At 49.4% G+C, this 16,142-nt stretch overlaps 4 protein-coding genes across 5 annotated transcripts; 1 reads left to right on the forward strand and 3 right to left on the reverse strand.

Annotated features, from left to right (window-relative positions):
• Nucleotides 1-624: 624 nt before the first annotated feature.
• Nucleotides 625-3,557, reverse strand: LOC120653793 (serine/arginine repetitive matrix protein 1-like). The gene is made up of 2 exons (XM_039931462.1): nt 2,884-3,557; nt 625-805 (listed from the first exon to the last, which is right to left on the reverse strand). The coding sequence occupies exons 1-2, from the start codon at nt 3,555-3,557 to the stop codon at nt 625-627; spliced, it is 855 nt and encodes a 284-aa protein (XP_039787396.1).
• Nucleotides 3,558-7,443: 3,886 nt separating this feature from the next.
• LOC120657721 (zinc finger CCCH domain-containing protein 19-like) lies at nt 7,444-10,716 on the forward strand. Its single transcript, XM_039936142.1, has 3 exons — nt 7,444-7,800; nt 8,302-8,412; nt 8,566-10,716. The coding sequence occupies exons 1-3, from the start codon at nt 7,705-7,707 to the stop codon at nt 10,333-10,335; spliced, it is 1,977 nt and encodes a 658-aa protein (XP_039792076.1). The 5' UTR covers nt 7,444-7,704; the 3' UTR covers nt 10,336-10,716.
• Nucleotides 10,577-12,691, reverse strand: LOC120657723 (large ribosomal RNA subunit accumulation protein YCED homolog 1, chloroplastic-like). The gene is made up of 2 exons (XM_039936145.1): nt 12,133-12,691; nt 10,577-11,409 (listed from the first exon to the last, which is right to left on the reverse strand). The coding sequence occupies exons 1-2, from the start codon at nt 12,615-12,617 to the stop codon at nt 10,989-10,991; spliced, it is 906 nt and encodes a 301-aa protein (XP_039792079.1). The 5' UTR covers nt 12,618-12,691; the 3' UTR covers nt 10,577-10,988.
• A 148-nt stretch (nt 12,692-12,839) lies between these two features.
• LOC120657722 (beta-catenin-like protein 1) lies at nt 12,840-15,974 on the reverse strand. 2 transcript variants are annotated; one of them, XM_039936144.1, is made up of 8 exons: nt 14,861-15,974; nt 14,614-14,698; nt 13,984-14,080; nt 13,835-13,898; nt 13,690-13,746; nt 13,538-13,575; nt 13,348-13,429; nt 12,840-13,181 (listed from the first exon to the last, which is right to left on the reverse strand). In XM_039936144.1, exons 1-8 carry the CDS (start codon nt 15,878-15,880, stop codon nt 13,092-13,094), a joined length of 1,533 nt encoding a protein of 510 aa, XP_039792078.1. In that variant the 5' UTR covers nt 15,881-15,974; the 3' UTR covers nt 12,840-13,091. The 2 variants fall into 2 exon arrangements, with proteins under 2 accessions (XP_039792078.1, XP_039792077.1); XM_039936143.1 differs by having other exon boundaries at nt 12,840-13,429; nt 14,861-15,943.
• Between the last annotated feature and the right edge of the window lie 168 nt (nt 15,975-16,142).

Here is a 16,142-nt window from a genome sequence, read left to right on the forward strand (position 1 = left end):
ATACAAAGAAAGAAACAAAAAAAGATTAAAAGAATTATACAAGTGAGTCCATCGATTCTGACATTGCTTCTTGTTTCAAGATACAAAGAAAGAAACAGAAAAAAAAGATTAAAAAAATATACAAGTGAGTTCATCGATACTGGCATGTCAAGAAAAATATGTTCCTTGGCAGCACAAGATTATCTCAATATTACGTTGGTATACCTATGATAAAAGGACATATATTGTCATCAGTAGAACATCTGCTTTAAGTTAGCTTATTGTTGGAATTCAGTTTTGGTTGATGTCGCTATGCTTATTTATGTTCTTAAGAAGTTGGGCCATAATATATCATCTTTTGGTTTGGTAGGGTGATTATGTGCACGGATATTATACTACTCACTTGGAATGGATTGGGATGGGAGAGTCCCAGCCATCCTTTGAAGCAGTGGCGGAGCTCGCCAGGAATTTTAGCTGGGGCAAAACTCACCTTTGGTCCTCCGGCACTCGTCGGCTCGCCAGCGACGCTCATCGGCTCGCCAGCGACGCTCATCGGCTCGCCGGTGTCGCTCTCCTCCACCATCAGAGGCACAGACGCCCGCCGGCGCTTGGGCTGGGGCCAGTGCCGCGCAGCTCGGCGGCCGGTCAGCCGGGGCGCCTCTGGCCGAGGCGACTCGACGCGACGACGCTCCAGTCAGAGGAGGCGACGGGCGGCGCGGTGGTAGCCTGGTAGGCTGGCTGCGAACTGCGGAGGGCCGGAGGTCGGACCGCCGGAGCAGGAGGCGCGGCGCCGGCGCGGATTGGAGCGGGGGCGCGGGGCTGCAGCCTGCGGGCACGGGGAGGTCGGGAGAATTAGCCAATTAGGGATTGCCGGATTGGGGATTTGGGGGAGCTACTTCTTGGGCCGGCGGCTATTGGGCTTACTGGGCCTTTATTTCTCTCCCATTTTGTAACACCCGAGTGTTAAAATTGGGCTTAACTAATTAATTAGTGACCTGAGTTAATCCATCGCAAATCAAGTCGAAATTCTGCCCAAACTCACTTTCATTTCCTGGAGTCGGGGTGAACCTGGATACTCCGGGGTTAAATCCGGAAACTACCCGGATACTCCGGATTTTCTTCCGGATTGTCCGGACTTGCAATCCTATAACACGTGCTAGGGTCCTTTTTCTGTTTCCAAACGTTAAAACACCAACCACAGGTTCTTTTTCTCTTCCTCACGAGCTCTCCCCCTCCCCTTAGCCCTAACTTCCAAACTTTCCCTCCCAAAATCCATCTCAAGGCCAAGGGAACCTCAAATCATCGTGAAAGACTCCTTTCCTTACGAGTTCCACTTTGGGGTGGCTTTATTTTCAAGTTCTATGGGCAAGAAAGGTGGGCTCAAGGTATGTAGGCTAGGGCTAAATGGATTGATCGTTCTAAGATGTTTTAAGCGATTTTTTTGGGTCAATCATCTCCATACGAGTCCCTCTACTAGGGTCTAGAAGGGTTTCGATTTTTGTAGATTGGTTATGCTAGAAATCAGCATTTTAGTTTTTGGGCGAAAACTGTGAAGAACCCAGATACTCCAGGTATTAACCCGGATACTCCAGGTATTAACCCGGATACTCCGGAATATTCGGATATTCCAGATAGAAACCCGGATATTTCGGGTTTTTGTAGGATTTTTGGGGCTTCGAGTTGTTTGGGTAGTGGTGTTTATATATGGTTTAGCTTGATTTCGAGGTTTTAAATCATAATGCGTGCATTCTCATATCATATGCATACGTGTAGACGCCGCCGCCGAAGGAGCCGTGTACGAGGTGATTGCCGGGCCACAGGAGCAGCGGGGGCAAGTTCAGCAGGAGAATTGTGAGCACCCGGCCCAAGGCCCAGCTGAGCCCAGTGTCAAGCAGCAGCCCGAAGGCAAGCCCCGGTGCACATCCTATTATTTTAAATTATGACACTGAAAGCATCTAGGCATCTAATTCGAGTTTTGGATATTAATGACAACGATTTGTGGATTAAAAATTTCATTTGAGATAATGAGCATAAGTTGATCCACGGATAAAAGGGATTTGGTTGTGAACGTGTGAAGTTTGGAGATGATATGCAAAGCTCGGGCTCAAGGTAAAGGTATAAAATAGAGCTTTTGTATTTTATCGGTCAAAAGGCGTTTAGTAGATGAAAAGTGACCGGATTTGTTGGATAGATTGTCGTACTATCAAGAGGGGTTGTGTACTCGTGCTTGACTGGTCTTTAGTGCCATTTTGCTCAAAATGTCTAGGTGCATGCATGAGGGCTAACGACGCTTTGACAAGATTTGAAAAAGAACAAGTTTGAGAGCTGACTGCACAAGCACGAACAGTCCGCTCCCTGGAGCGCGGACGGTCCGCACCCGTACTAGAGAGCATGTTTGGCTCTGGTGGAAATTAGATGTGACTGGCGGACAGTTCGGCCCAGGTGGGCGGATGGTCCGCCGCTCTAACTCAAATTGTACCAGAGATGGTGTTTTCTCTGGTTGAGGTGATGATCTGTGCGGCGGACGGTCCGCCCCTGGGGTAAGGACGGTCCGCCGGCTATTTGACAATTTGTACCAGAGACATTGTTGTCTCTGGTGGTTTTCAAGGATGAACGGCGGACAGTCCACTCCTGGGGAGCGGACGATCCGACAGCTAATTTCAAAGTTGTACCTCGGGCTGGGCAAATATAACCGAGAACCGAGTACCGAACCGAAAGAACCGAGTACCGGAACCGAAAAAACTAGAACCGAGAAATTTCGGTTCTACTTCGGTTCCACGTTCTGAGGAACCGAAATTCCTCGGTAACTTCGGTTCTTGACTTCGGTTACCCGAAGAACCGAACCCCTATGCCAAATCCCAAATTAGCCCAACTGGGAAAGGCCCAAGTCGGCCCAATACAAACCCTACCACCCCATCCTCATCCTCAGATCCCATCCGCCCTCCCGGCCTCTCCCACTCCGGGGCGCTGTGCTCATCACTTGACACGGTGACGTCGTCGTCTTCCGGCTGCGAGGGCGGCGGTGGCGAGGCGGGAGGAGGCGGCGGCTCCTGGGCGCGCCGCGGCGACACGCGGCCGGACGGCCTTGCCGGGACAGGCGGCTTCCGCTGCGCGGGCGCGGCTGGGCTGGCGGCGCGACGGTGCTCCGTCGACGGCCGCTTCGCCGCGGAAGACCGCCTCACGGAGCGGTCCCGGGGCACGTGCCGCGGCGGAGGCGGGGACGGCGAGGCTCGCGCGCTGCGTGAGCGGACGCCGTAGGAGGCCGCCGCGGCGCGGTCCCGACGCGCGGGCCCCAGATCGGCGGAGACCGGGCGCCTCCTGGCCGACGGCTTCCTCCCGGGCGACCGCTCCGGCCCGGCCACCGAGCTGGTCGCGACCGACGACTCCGAAGCCGCCTCTGACAGCTCGTCGGTGGCGAGCGAGAGCGACACGCAGCTGCCGAGGTCGCTCACCGCGGCGTCGGTGCTGTACTCCTGCTTCTTCGCCTTCTCCGCTCCTCGCTCCTCCGCGTCGGGGACGGCATTGGCGACAGGCTTGGGCTCGGGCCTCGGCTTGGCGCTCGGCGTCTCCGAGAGCATGGTCCCCCTGATTCTTTCCTACCCGACCAAGCGACTCCGCGTCCGGCCGCCAGCCGCCAAGCTGCCCCCGGCGCGGCGGTGCCCGCCCTCCTGCGACTCTGCGAGCGCGTCACGGCTGCCGGCTGGTGTCCGGCCACCCCTGCCTCGGCCCCTGCCACCTCTGCCGCAGGCCAGCCCCTGCCCGGCTACCCTGTCCGGCGTGGCGGAGTGCCTTTCCCAGCTCCGGCCGGCGCTCGTCCCCAACCGTCTTCTGAGATTTCGGTTCCTCGGTTAGAACCGAGAACCGAACCGAAGAACCGAGAACCGAATTTGCTCGGTTCTTAACTATATAAAGTACCGATCGGTTCCTGTTTTTTGGGAACCGAACTTCTGTGAGAACCGAGGAACCGAACCGATCGGTTCGGTACTAACCGAATGCCCAGGCCTAGTTGTACCAGAGACGATGTTCGTCTCTGGTGGTGTGGAACACATAACTGCGGACGGTCCGCCAGGGCTGTAACGGATAGTTCTGACACGCATTAAATGCACTCTGACTCACTGGTTTATAACAGCGGACGGTCCGGTTTTTGAAGGGATGTCTATATATATCCAATGCCCGGCCATTAGGAGGCTCTCTTGGCCATTTGGACTGCATACTTGACACTATAGAGCTAAGGCATCTCTCACACACACACACTTGCTTAGAGATTGCATTCTTGAGAGTGTGAGGGCTTCTTAGTGCATTGCATCAAGAGTTTGAGCTTTGTGGCACTAGGGAAACTTCAAGCAAGCGTCATCGACTTGTTACTCTTGGGAGTTGCCGCTCCCTAGACGGCTTGGAGAAGAGGATTTCGTGGAGCTCTTCCAAGGAGATTGTTGAGGAGCCCCGATTTCGGTTGTGAGAGGTCTTGTGCTCACCTTACCGGAGTGGTGAAGAGCAACTCTAGTGGAATCGAGGTATGGAGCGGTTCCTTGATTCAAGCCGGCTCAAGATCAAGAGGTTCTTGATAGAGGAGCGGTTGATTCTTGGAATCCACCTCAACGTGGATTAGGGGTGACCGGTAAGTCATCGACACCATGGGATAAATTCGTGTGTCAAGCTTGGTTACCTCTCTTGCTCACTTTAATTCTTGTTTTTACTTTGAGCAATTTACTTTATTAGAGTTTGATTTGTATCTTGTCACCCTAGGTTGCAAACCCATCTAGAGATAGTAGTAGCATGACATAGGGCTTTCCTTTGTTACTAATTAAATTTCTCTAGTGTTGTTGGTTTTAGATTTTAAACCGACTATTCACCCCCCCTCTAATCGGTGTTCTTGATCGTACAAACACATATATATGTCTCTATTACTTGTGCATTAGGTTTAGAAATTGTTTGGAACCCTAGGTGCCTGATCCCTAGGTTCTCTTGAGTTATACTAGTATGTATAGGACGATAGAAGTGCTATGCTTAATGGTTCCCGGTAGAAGACGAGTGATCTCTGGTCACTCGCGAGAAATAAGATGATTAGAAGTCGAGTAATTTCCGGTTACTCGCGAGATATATAATATTTTATAATCCAGTTATGAGTTGTTGAACTTGATATAAATGGAAGCTTGAGACCAGACGGGAAGTGATGATGATATATAGGTATGACAGCAGAATAGGGTTCCTGGGTGTCTTAGTCCCGTCTGTGTCGGTTAAGAACCATACCGTTGTTGGCCCTGCTGATCATGTTTGAATTGTACTAACCGCATACCGGGAGTAGGAGGTAGTCAAAAACGGTAAGCCGAATACTGCCTTGCTTCGAAAGTACAGGAACCCGCACCCAACTCCTGGGGTAGTCGAGTAGTCGCGGAGAAATGGAGATGCATTGTTTACTTTTGGTGGTCTCATGTTGAGCTCGGCTGACCATATATCGTTGGGCTGGTTTCTGTAGTTCGAGGCATGGAGGGGAATGATTGGCATGTATAGTCCGACGGGGCAAATACGTGCCGTGTTGGTTAGGTCCACCTTGCAAGGTTAAATCGGATCGATTCGCCGTCGGTCGCTCTCGGACATGAACACCTTAATCTTCGAGTCACACCGTAGTAAGGAAGTGAAACAGAATAATATGATAAATGTTGATATTTCTTAATCAATTGTGCTTTCACGTTGGTTGTCATATACATGCAAACCATAGATATTTAGCAAATCTATTGCTTTAATTTGGAGCTAAAATCTTGAAATCAAGGATCTACTTTTAGGTGCTTTTTCTGCAAAACAAACTACCAGCCAGAAAGCCTTGCATGTTTAGATATGTGGGCTAAGTCTACCCATTAGACGGGTAACTCTTGCTGAGTATTAGTATACTCAGTGTTTTGTTGGGAAAATGATTTCAGGACCCCGCACACGTAGACTTCTGTCCGTGTTGCGCCAAGTTCGTTCGACTGGACGCGGATGGGTGGAACGTTGAGCACCAGACGCGTAGCTTTGGAGTGTATAGAATTGCACACTTGTGGGCTGAGTGTGTAATTCATTTCTGTTCTTATATATTGTAGTGACAGATTCCATGTTTATCAAATTTTGTATAAAAGTCAGATACACTTGTATAATATTATGTATTTCGAACTCGGTTTGTAAACTAAATGTTTCAGAGTATTTGATGTTTGTATTTTTAAGTATTGTGTTGTGCTCGTACCATCTGCGCTCATCTTCATGTGAGACTACCGGTGTTGTTTCGATCGGGCCGTGGGTTGAGAAAGGATCGTCAAATTAAATCATTAAGCTAATGCGTCTGATGTGTTCAAATAACGGCTATTACACTTAATTTAAAGTTTTAATTTGGCGGTTCCGTCACACATTTTCATTTGGCTCCTCGCGTGAGTCGTCACGAGTAGAGGAGGACGGACGCCGCCGCAGCCGCGACACTGTTCTGCTCGCCGGCTCGCCGAAAGGGAGGAAGATAGAGGAGGCACTGGTGGTGCTACTCCGGCAGCAGCTGGGGCAGCTACCCCGCATGGGGAGCTCCGCCTTTGCTTTGAAGCGGGGGAGCCAATTGCCTACTCGTAGGAACTGGGAAGGACCAGATTTAGCAGGCCAGGCCGGCAGGGTATCACCGAACCCAACCAGAGCAGAGCAGACCGTTGCACAGGCATAGGGCGTCAGACATGCATGCAGATGCAGTCTCTCCCTCTCTCGCGCGCGCGCGCACATGACACATACATACACACGCGTGCAGCAGTGTGTGGAGGTAGTCAGTGGTCAGTCACTCACAGGCAGATCTATTCTAGCCATCTACTACTAGCGCTGTGTTTAGCTCCCATGAAATACACTGCAGCGGAAAAAACACTGTAGTATACTATAGCACTTTTCATTTGTTTGTGTTAGATATTGTCCTACTATGACCTAACTAGCCTCAAAAGATTCGACTCGCAACGTACATCAAAACTATGATCCTGTTTAATTCCCACCCCGTGAACGCAAAAAAGCCGTAAACGCAAAAAAGTGCAAAGGAATCTTGCTAATTTGAAGTACTAAATGAAGTCTATTTACAAAAACTTTTTTGTATAGTTGGGCTGTAAATCGCGAGACGAATCTAATGAGCCTACTTAATCCATGATTTGCAATAATAATGCTACAATAACCATCTGCTAATTATTGATTAATCATGGATTAATTAGCATCATTAGATTCGTCTCGCGATTTACAACCCATCTGTGCAAAAAGTTTTGTAAATAGACTTCATTTAGTACTTCAAATTGGCAAAATTCCCACACATTTTTTTTGCGAAAACATGTAAAACGAACTAAACAGGGCATATGGGTCATTTGATACACTTAATGTTTCGATGTGATGGAAAATTTGGTTTGGGGGGGGGGGTTTGCAAATTGGGAATCCCTCCGTCTCTCTCTCATCCGTCCCTCCCCACTTGAGCTGAGCTGAGCTGAGACTGCTGAGAGCTCACTCCCCACCACAAACAAAACAACAGACGGATCCAGAAAGAAGGAAGACATCGATCCATCGTCTGCTCTAGTCTCTAGCATGAGATGAGATGAGATGAGATGAAATACTGACCAGGAAGCAAGAGCACTTCCATCCGTTCCAGCTCCAGCTTCTCCATCTCATTTCTCATCTCATCTCGCCTTTTGGTTTTGGCCGGCAAGGGAAGGATTCCCCCCGCCCCTCCCCGCCTGCTGCATCGCATCTATGGACTCCGCCGCGCGCCCCGACGAGGAGGAGGCGCGCCGCCGCCGCAGCACCGACTGCATCTACTTCCTCGCGTCCCCGTTGACCTGCAAGAAGGTACTACCTCTGCTCATTTCCTTTTTATTTCTTCCATGGATTCTGATTCCATGGCTCGCTGCGCCGCTCGATTTGCTCCCTTGCTTCCCATCCCATCCATGCGCCGATCGATTTCTCCACCTAGTAGCTTAAGAAGCATGCATGCCACCTACCTTACTTCGATCCAGATCACCATTTCACCTTTGCTACTACTACTTCTTCTTCTTAGTAACAGTAAAATATTATTAATAAGAAGAAGAAATTCGTCCGAGTAACAATCATTGCTTCTTCTTCTATTAAATTAAAAGTTAAAAGCAACAATTATCCTGCAAATCATATACGTAGATCTGTTTGCCTGCTCTGGTAAATGGCTCGTCGTATATATGCTGTCATCGCTTCAGCTTCAATCTGTTCTAGATCCATTGCACTGCAGTTCCTAGGTTACAGTAGCTTGCTATTTCCTTCTTCCCTGCAACCCTAATCTCAAGCAAACGGCTGACATGTTGTTTCTCCCGCATGCAGGGAAGTGAATGCGAGTTTCGCCATAGCGACGCTGCCAGGATGAATCCCAGGGACTGTTGGTATTGGTTCAATGGCAACTGCGCCAATCCTAAATGCTCATTTAGGCACCCGGTACTCCCTAATCCCATAGCCCTGATTCTTGTGAAAACAATATTATCCTTGTACACCACACAAAACAAACCCATTTTATTTATTACTAAAAAATAATGCCATGAGGACCTGGATTATTAGCTCCACAATTAACAGAAGCATGCTATCTTTCAGCCATTGGACAACCTGCTCGGAGCACCACCAACACCAACAACTCCACGGGCTCCTCAACAGCCTGCACCGCAAGTTTCTGTTCCAGCTCAAGCCCATGGATCTGTTCCTGCCAAGCAGGGTGTTCCGTGCTATTACTTTCAGAAAGGCATGTGCGCAAAAGGGGACAGGTGTGCCTTCTCGCACGGCCCACAGCCTGCTGGGACTCCACAGCCGCCACCGGCCGCCAAGATCTTTACTCCTGCTTTGCAGCCTAATTCCCAATTGAAGAACTCGTGGACAAAACCCAACTCTTCAGGCCAACAGAATACGCTTGCAGGCATACAGGACAAGTCAAAGTTCAGCACTCATGATACTAAACCAGTTCAGAAGCAACATGTGACGAGTAGGGTTGACCACTCGTCAAGAACTTATCAGAATCACAGTAATTCTTATGTGCAATCTGGTACAACAAAGCATTACCAACCTCAGCCTTCAGTCCAGGATGGCTTAACTGAGAATGGAATGGAGGCGGGTGAATTTGTGAGGGAACCTTATGCTGGTTCTGGTGTTCTTGTTGCTGGTGTTAATGATGACTCTGAACAGTCATTTAAGGGAAACCATAGCAGCTATCATCATCATACTGAAAGGTCATACAGAAGTTCAGCTGAGAGATTGTCGTCGGACAAAAGGATCTCGGAGCGAGAACCTATGCCTGCTGTGATTACTGGCAGTTCAGATTTGCGCCACAGGTTACTGAAGCAAAGAAGGCTCAATAATAATTTAAGATCAATTGAGGCCCCTGATATGAATGACGCGTGTGTTGAGGGCGAACGCAATGACCAACATCGCTGGAGAGGTGAAGAGCATGATGACCCCCTCCCTCGATCTCGATTGTGTGATAGAATAAGACTGCCTGATGCGACATCCTTTGACAGACATGGATCACGCTCAGAGGAGTTGGATAGAGGGCCTAGGGGCAGGCTGTCACCACCGAAACACTTGGACCTTCGAGGGAAGCTTCTTGAAAGGCTAAAGGTCAGATCAGCTGAGGAGATACCAGTTAATAGTGTTAAGAGCTCGGTGGTGAAGGCAAGTAGTGGTGAGGATGCTGAATCATTGAACTTTGCTGGTCCAAAGAGCCTTGCTGAGTTGAAAGCAAGGAAGGGTGGTGGCAGCTCATCACGGGAAGAGGCCATCATCAAGGGTGTGGGCTTATCTCGTGTGACTTCAGGAACAATTTCGAGCAGGGAGACTGCTCCATTTGAAGGTCCAAAGCCACTAAGTGCCATACTGAAGAGAAAAAGAGAGGTGGCCAGTGAGGATGCTGCTGCCCATTTTGGCAGCATACAGGAAGAGGATAATGCTGCAGGAGTGGATGAAGAATCCCAGATCTTAGCGGATGACACAGTTGAGGAGGAGAACATGGAGGGAAATACAGCAGCAGATGAAGAAGGGGAAGAGGAAGCCTTCCATCCTGAAGATGATGTGGCGTATGACGACAACACTGATGAAGCTACAGGTCAAGATCTGGAGGAGCATCAAGATGTAGAGACAGCAGGGGAAGACTATGACTACGAGGCGCCTGACACCAACACTGCTGCAGGTCAAGAGCTGGAGGAGCATCAGGATGTAGAGGCAGCAGCCGAAGACTATGACTACGAGGCGGCTGACGTCAATGCCGAGGAGGATAATGAGTACCAGGAGTACCAGGACGACGATGATTTGGAGGATGACGATGACGACGACGACGACGACGACTTTGCGCGGAAAGTGGGCGTGATGATCTCCTAAGCAGGGCAAGTTGCTGTTTGAGACCCAAGCAGCAAGAAGAAAGAGGAGTTACCGGCGGGAGGGAGATACTTTTAGTTCACTGCGCAGAAGACGTAATATAATTTGGGGAACAGAGATAGAAGAATGGAAGCGAAAATCAGCCCGTGTATCGGAGAGCACGCTTCTTGTATAAACCAAACCATGAAACCAAGCAGCAGCAGTGACCGACCCGTCTGTCTGCCTGTCTGTACTCAAGCAAACGTTCCTAAATCGCCGTGTTGTACCCCCATCTTGTATTGTTAGTTGACACGAGACCAAACAGATACATCATACTCTACTTGTATTTGTTCTTTGGTGCAGAAGATGGAAAGAGATTACTGGTACAACATACATGGCATTCTATTCTTGTTTCTTGCATCCAGATTTGTAGTTTTTTTAAATATCTAATCGCTGATAGGTAGAGAATCCAATTGGTGTCTTCCCACACAAAGATCCGAGTAGAACTTTGCAAGGATCTCATCCATCTGTTGCCCATCAACACTCCTAGTTACTAGGAGATGCACTTGACACGATTCCCTTCAAGGTATGCAGTAACTGGGTATACAACAACGCTGGCTGCTAGCTAGTTGTACAAACTCATCAGTCATCACCTACGACAACATGTGGTGTTTGTATCATCTTTTCTGGATTGGTTTCAACAGCTCTTTGAGAGGTCCTCGACCTTTCACGTTCTTGGGCTGCTGTTGCTTCTCGTTGCTGCAGTTGCAACTGCTGGTGTTGAGGTTTGTGCCACAGGCAAGGCACAGGCCTTTGCAACTGGGGCTGCAGACTGCATCCATGGTTATCTCTAGGTGAATGATGTCCCGGATGTGCTTGGAGATGTCAATTTCCTTGTCACCTGCTGGGAAGTGCAGCCGATCATCCCAGTCGACGTCTTGGTCGTCTTCGTCCAGGGTGCCAGTTAACGAAGCGCCGTTAGCAATGTCTTCTTCATATATGGTACCTAGATCAACTAGGTCGGGTTCATCTACCGGCTCCTCTGTCAATAACAAGGAAAAATTGGCAAATATAGCTTGGGGGGCTGGCTCAGCACACCTGGGGAAATACAGAGAGAGAGAGATAGAGAGCATAAAACAGCTGTGTCAGTTGTACATTCCATTTCAGTATGCATTAGGCATCCCGACCCTCTATGTATAATAGTTTTCATAGCATTAATTATACCACCATATAGGATTTTTAGTTTATATAGCATCATAATAAATGAGAGAGTAAAGAGAGGAAAAAACGAGATCTCATCCTCTGCGGTACCTATTCCTCAACCCCCCACGACAGTGAGGGAGGACTACTGCAGAGGAATCCCGTCCTCGTGCAGAATCTAATCTAGTGTTAACACGTAAACCAATACAGGCACTATAAGTTGTGCATTGAGAGTAAGATGATATTTTTATAATAAATGGAGAACAAATATAATAGGTAGAGAATACGGTAGTAGGTGGAGAAAACAGAGTGAGTTTAATAGAAATCGACACCATAACATCATAGGTGGCAGAGTATAGTTTCTGGTATATGCCAACATAGCCACTACCCATAGATATGGGACTGCCTTATCCTCATCTCTTGGGTTGACAATGACAGAGAATGCTATGTAGATTTTTTTATAGAGGTACCAGAAATGTTAAAAAGTATTAACCGACCGACCGAATTGGAGTAGTACTAGCTACATGGTATGGAGACCATAGGAGACGAAGAGCATGAATTAAATTAAATATTATGGGAGGGAAATTAATAAAGGACAAAGGCGTGTGGGTGGTGTTTGACCTGAAGCAGCCGAGGGTGATGACGGTGCGCACGATGCCGTCGAGGCGCAGGCGGCCCCGGCGGCGGGCGACGTCGAGGGAGACGAGGACGGGGGTGGTCTGGGGCTGGGGCTGGGGCTGGTCCAGCGTCCCGAGCCCCATGGCGGCGGCACGCGCGCGGGAGTGGTGGGAGGAGAGGTCGCCGAGGCCGAGGCGCTCGAGAGTGGAGGCGTACTCGAGGTGGTGGACGGCGGCGTCGCGACGGTAGACGAGCGCGCCCTCCCAGGGAGAGTCGTCGTCGTCGTCGGATTCGGCGTAGTCGTCCGGGTCCAAGTCGACGGTGAAGAAGCTCTCGTCGTCGTCGTCGCCGCCTTGGACGGAAACGGCGGCGATGGACCTCCTCTTTGACCTCCACGGCGGCGGCGTGGAGCGGAGAAGGGAGGAGGGGCGGAGGAGGAAGAGATGAGCCGCCGGCAAGGAGACGGGGACAGCAAGATAGGAGTACATGATTGACGGAGCCGAGTGCGGGAGCGGAGTCGCCACCCAGCCCAGAAGCAAATGTAATAATCTTTCCTTCTTTGCCCCCTTCACCAAGGTTTTTAAAACGGTAAGGCATGTGGAGCCGCTCAGTCGCCTAGGCGGGCTAAGGCGAACCTTAAGCAAGCCGATGGGGAACCGTCTTGTCGTCTAGACGACGCCTTAAAAACCCTGCCCTTCACACAAACCAAGTGCATGTCTCAAAACTGGCATTCGAATCCCAGAATATAAAAACCAGTGTGCAAATAACTAACTAATACTTCTACACAGGAAAAGCATACAACACAACAGAATGCTGAGAGCAGGCAGGCAATGCCCCTCTTTGTTTCTGCCATCCAACATCTACACTACTCAAACATGCCAGCCTTCTCACAAAATCTCTCTCTAAACCCCCCTCAGAGGAGCATTGTCTTGCTCTACAACCAGCCCACCCATCCATGCGCATCACAACACTGCTATAATCTCCTTGGTCCGTGCTTGAGCTCTTTCCTTCTCTTCAGGTCCATCCAAGTCCCCAATGTTGTCATGGTACTCCTGCAATGCAAAACCACTAGATATCAACAGCTTTGTTCTTAATGCCCATCCCCTATCATTGAGGCTACCACCAAGCAACATAAACGGTCAACAGTGATACAAATTCAGGACCATACAAAGCAGCACCCACTAGATCGGAAGCAAACTGCAATAGCAAACACATCACCTCAAGTATGTCCTTCACATCTTGCTTCGTAAGTTTGTTTTGTCTTAGAAGCAATTCAACTCTTGCCCTCATCTGGGAATTCCTGAAAATCAGCCAGGGAGATCAAAACAAAAATGATGAGCTTTGCATTGAAATCCGACTCTGCAAGACAAAGCAAAATCACAGAGAAAACAAAACAAGTTTTACTAACCCAGAGTGCCAGATGTGTCCCAGAATAAGTGCAATTAACTGAAAATATACACAGAATTGGTTTCAGAAGCATCATAAGGTAAACATAAACCGAACCAACACTGGATGAAAAACAATGTCAGATACAATACTATCAGGTCATTATGCCAATACCTGCAGTGTGTAAAGGCCAGCTTCAAGTTTTCGGTTATACCGCTCATCATCGTCCATCTGGGAGAAAAAAGCAACGTGTTTCTAAGAATTCATTGCTTGCTCAAATGGGAGATGATGATCGATGCAACAAGGTCTAGAAAGGCACCTCTAGATCTTCCAAATCAAGACTATCAAGTCTCTCAGTCTCTTCTTTCACTCTGTCTGAATACCTGCACAGCACAAGATCAATGTGCAACCAAGAAATAAAGTGACCCAAAAGGTAAAGCAAATCTCTTTTCACCACAACAGATATACCTTGTGTAAAACTCCATCAGACGGTCTATCTTTTCACATTCATTCTCAACAAATTTTCCTAGTAGCCTCATCCTTCGCGAGCCCTTGGTAATACCACCTAAAGACAGGTATACATAACCATCATGGGAAAAATACAGAAACACAAACTGAACCACAAAAAGAAAGCAGCTAATCACAGACAGGGATCATTGAAATACACTATGGGCAAAGGAAATGTCGGTTGGTCATAATTGTGATAGGCTGTGAGATGCAAACATAATTGCTGCATGCTATGAACTGTTTGAGAAACTATCAAATCAAATGTTCAATGGCATTCTTCCCAGAGATACTGTTATGCAGGTAAATGTATTACTTGGGGAATTCCACACATAGAAATAAAATTAAAGTTCTTACATGATAAGTGGCAAAATATTTACACATTCAGTAGGATCTAGGAAATTCGATTTACAAATCTGTAGAATACTTGTGGATATTCATCTGATATAAAAAGACTTAAGTATATTAACATTCACCCCTGAAAGGCAGAAAAGGAATTTTGATGTATCATCACCAGGGAGAACACATCTGGTCACACAGAATAATAAATTAATAAATATATAAAGTAACACTGGAATAGACTTGCCTGCTTACCAAACAATGAGGCAATAATCGAAATGATACGTTCTTCTAGCTCCTCCTGATAACTCTCTTTCTTATTCTTCTTGTTTGCGGGAATCTGTGGTAGACTTTTAACAGACTCATTTCAGAAATCAGAAAACAGATTGAATTAAATGGCAGATGGAGTTACCAGGCCTATTACATAGCGCATAGCATCAAAGAATAGATGAATACACTGGATCGTCTGAGATGTTAGAAGAGGGATGAAGGTTTTACTTGCCTTACCCATGAAGGCCGCGAAAGCAGTCTTAAGGCCAAGCACGTCAACAAAGCGCTCGCATGCAGGCGGGAACCTGGTCATGGCGAAATCGAGCGTGCGGATGGCAGAGCTATATGCCAGCTTCTTCTGTTTCATGATGATGATCATGAGCTCGACGCCTTCAGCCTTGACAAACCTCTCCTTGTTCTCCAGGGGCATGAGCACGCAGCAGAGACAGTCAAAGAGGTTCTCGAGCATCTCCTCCTCGTCTGAGGTCTTTGGGTCCCTGGATTTGTACATGGCAACTGCCTGGAGCAGGCCGTCGACTCCGTTGATCTGTCCCAGGCGCTTCTGGTTGGCAGGGCTGTTCTGCAGGAGGATGGCGAGGATCTCCGAGGCGTACTGTTTGTTGGCGTCGAATTCGCGCGCCTTGAGGCGCGAGAGGAGCCAGCGCAGGAGCTTGGTGCCGTCGCAGACTTTGTCGGCGAGGTTGGGGCGGAGGTCGAGGAGGTTCTCAAGGACGGCGAGGGTGTTGTGGACGGCCTCGGCCTCGTCGGGGTCGGCCTCGGAGAAGCGGGAGAGGTTGTGGACGAGGAGGTCGAGGGCGTTGGCGTCGACGAGGGCGTCGGCGAGGGCCTGGACGGCGGCGAGGTCGGAGGGGTCGTCGGAGTCGGTGAGGTCGGCGAGGAGGGAGGCGGCGGCGGCGGCGAGGTCGGCATTGTCGTGGGTGAGGAGGGAGGCGAGGGAGGAGGCGAGGCCGATGGGGACGAGGTCGGGGAAGAGCTCGGGGGCGCCGGCGAGGAGGCGGAGGCGGTCGGCCTCGGCGTGGAGAGCGATCTCGGAGTCGGCGAAGCGGGCGGGGTCGTCGGGGTACTTCATGCGAGCCTCGAGGTTGTCGCGGAGGCGGCGCTCGAAGGCCAGGAGGAGGCGCTTGGCGGCCCGGAGGTCGAGCACCTCCACGGCGTCGGCGGCCGAGAGGTCGACGTCCGCGGACTCATCGGGCCGCTTGCGCTTGTGGGCGGCGGCGGCGGCGGCGGCCATGGCCAAATCCACCTCCTTCCCTTGGCTCTCCTCTCTCAGCTAGAGGCTAGAGCTAGGGTTTGGTCGGCTTCCACGCACGCGGACGGGGGGGATCGATTGGAATTGGAGAGCTTTTCGCATTAAGATTCGCGCTCGGCCGAAAGTTCCCTTTTGTTCAGTGTCTGATGATGAAAATGAAATGAAAGACATCTCCTGCTACTACAGAAAGAAAGCAATCTAGTAGTATTATCTAATAATCTAGTACTGGATCAAGCAGTATGTA

This window comes from Panicum virgatum, chromosome 1N (genome assembly GCF_016808335.1).
Source record: "Panicum virgatum strain AP13 chromosome 1N, P.virgatum_v5, whole genome shotgun sequence".
NCBI classification, from domain to species: domain Eukaryota; kingdom Viridiplantae; phylum Streptophyta; class Magnoliopsida; order Poales; family Poaceae; genus Panicum; species Panicum virgatum.